General features: G+C 51.8%; 1 protein-coding gene across 2 annotated transcripts in view; it reads right to left on the bottom strand.

Annotated features, from left to right (window-relative positions):
- LOC135103553 (uncharacterized) overlaps positions 1-2,500 on the bottom strand; it is a 3,135-nt gene that overhangs the window by 226 nt on the left and 409 nt on the right. Inside the window, exons 1-3 of one of the 2 annotated variants that reach the window (XM_064009986.1) lie at positions 1,852-2,500; positions 1,116-1,367; positions 1-1,026 (exon numbers count right to left, since the gene is read on the bottom strand). The exon at positions 1-1,026 is cut by the window's left edge and continues 226 nt beyond it; the exon at positions 1,852-2,500 is cut by the window's right edge and continues 409 nt beyond it. In XM_064009986.1, the coding sequence (XP_063866056.1) occupies positions 163-1,026; positions 1,116-1,367; positions 1,852-2,175 (1,440 nt within the window). In that variant the 5' untranslated portion in view covers positions 2,176-2,500 and the 3' untranslated portion in view covers positions 1-162. Of the gene's footprint in view, positions 1,027-1,115; positions 1,368-1,573; positions 1,762-1,851 lie in introns of those variants that run through there. The other variant, XM_064009988.1, reaches the window with a different exon arrangement.

Genomic DNA, 2,500 nt, shown 5'->3' with positions numbered 1-2,500 from the left:
ATTTCACAATTTTGTCTCAAGTATGCTTAACAGGTGACTCATACTTATCACCTCAACACACTTCGTTACACAAACAATAGTTAATAAAAAAGATTAATTCATAGTGCTATTAAAAGAACAATTTTATAATCTAAGTACATTGCTCACGTATCACACATTGTACTACTCGTCACCCCCGTCATCCACGCCGTCAGCCTCACGCTCAGAAACATCTGTTCCCTTTTCGCTCTCACGCTCCCTTCCCGCCCCCAGCCTTGCCCTCAGCACCTCTTCCTCCAACGAGAGAATTCTCATCCTGACGGCGTGTTCCTTGGTCCCCGCCTCGCTCTCCTCCATCAGCACCTTCATTCTGAGTTGGTGTTCCTGCTCGGCTTGGGCAGCGAGGATGGCATGCAAGTCAGGGCAGCAGCAGTGGGAATTTGAGATACGAGTAGACAGGCCGCCCCCACACCCTCTCAAGCGACCCGCGTCCCCCAAAGTGTCCAGCTTTTGTCTCTTGGCGGTTTGGGATAAGTGATCTGCGGTGCTGTTGGTTCCCAGAGGACTTTTGGAATAGGAGAGTGTGTGGGCACTAGTGTGAGAGAGATAAGAGGTTGGAAAATGAAGACTGAGCGGAGTTTTGGAAGGGCTCTGTAGGTTAGTGCTGCAGGGAATAGTTGTGTTGTTCAGCCGCAAAGACGATGAGGTAAAACAGGAAAAAGGGGTCCGCTGAATTGTCCCTTGCTGCTGCTGCTGCTGCTCTTCCTGTTGCTGCTCCTGAAAGGCGGCCCCTACTGTCCCTGTCACGGCGACACCTTGCTGGAGAGGCGATATGGAAGAAATTCCAGTGCGCAGAGGAGTGAAAACCGACTCTGGGAAAATATTTGAGGACGATTTATGCTCTTCTCTTTCTTTTCCTTCCCCTTCCTCTTCCTCGTCCCTCTTCTGAAGGTGCTCCTCTGGGGAGGCCGTGACGGTGGTGTCCTGAGGTTCGTCCTTCATGTCCATCTCCGTGGCGAGTCCTTCCTCGAGAGACACCTGCATCACCTGGACCGGGGAGACATCATTAGCCCGCCGCCACGCCTCCACCATTACCTTGACCCTCAGCGCACACACACACACACACACACACACACCTGTTCGGGCGTGAGAATGGGCGTGTCCACATTGGCGTTGAAGGGCTTAACAGTGTCATCTGCAGGTGGGGACTGGGTGGGCAGTGTGTGAGTGTGGCCGTAGTTGTCCAGCACCGCAAGACGCTGCAGGTGGCGCCGCTGGTGCTGCATCTGCTGGTGAAGAAGGCCGAGCAGCATCTCCGATATGGGATCTGGGTCCGGAGGAGGCACACCGCTCGCTACCTCAGCCAGGCGCGCCTCATACCGCCGGGCCTGAGAGGGTACACATGACTTGTACAGTACACACACACACACACACACACACACACACACACACACACACACACACACTCTCTCTCTCTCTCTCTCTCTCTCTCTCTCTCTCTCTCTCTCTCTCTCTCTCTCTCTCTCTCTCTCTCTCTCTCTCTCTCTCTCTCTCTCTCTCTCTCTCTCTCTCTCTCTCTCTCTCATTTGCTTACCGCTTTTCCCTCCTCCCTTTCTACCTCAGGTTTTCCTCCTACCGACATGCCAATCTCCTGGTCGTCCCTTTCGTTATTTTACATTATTTTACCTGTCTATCATTCGATATACCTGCGCAAGATATACCCAGATTTGTATCTATATGTTTATCTACATTCATCTATCTAATCTCTCTCTCTCTCTCTCTCTCTCTCTCTCTCTCTCTCTCTCTCTCTCTCTCTCTCTCTCTCTCTCTCTCTCTCTCTCTCTCTCTCTCTCTCTCTCCCTCTCTCTATACCTTTGCCTTCATGTTCTTATACAACGTCTGAATTTGCTGGCGGGATCGAGGTGCGAGTGTGTGCGCGTTGAACTGCCTTGTGATCTCGTCCCACAGCTCAGACTTGCGAATGATGGTCTGCGCGTCGTTCTCCCTTGCGTCTAGGACCCCCATGTGCGTCGCCAGGGCCCCCAGCAGGAGAGAGCGCTCTGCTGAAGAAGCGCTGCTGCTCCTGCTCCCCATGCTGATACTATTCATGCTCAAGACGCCTCCTGCCCCGCCTCCCGGATTGCTGGTGCTGCTGCCTCCGCCCGGTGATGTTCGTGAGAATACCAGGCCTTCCATTTGTTTGTTGTCGTTAGTGATGGTGGTGGTGGTGGTTTCTGTTTTTTTCTAACGATTTTTTTTCTTTACCTCCTGGTTTCTCTCTCTCTCTCTCTCTCTCTCTCTCTCTCTCTCTCTCTCTCTCTCTCTCTCTCTCTCTCTCTCTCTCTCTCTCTCTCTCTCTCTTTATTGGTGTCTCCTCTGCCAGCACTGGTTGGAGTGTACCGCTTCGCCTATACACCTACTTCAGTTTGGGCTTCTTTCAATCACGTTTTCTTTTCCACTGCTGCTGAAGGCGACTTTTTTTCTTTTCTTTCCCCCCTCAGTAATCATACATTTTACAATC

Source organism: Scylla paramamosain, chromosome 9, assembly GCF_035594125.1.
Source record: "Scylla paramamosain isolate STU-SP2022 chromosome 9, ASM3559412v1, whole genome shotgun sequence".
NCBI lineage: Eukaryota > Metazoa > Arthropoda > Malacostraca > Decapoda > Portunidae > Scylla > Scylla paramamosain.
The sequence above is the reverse complement of the archived record's forward strand: the minus strand, read 5'-3'. Positions and strand labels throughout refer to the sequence as shown.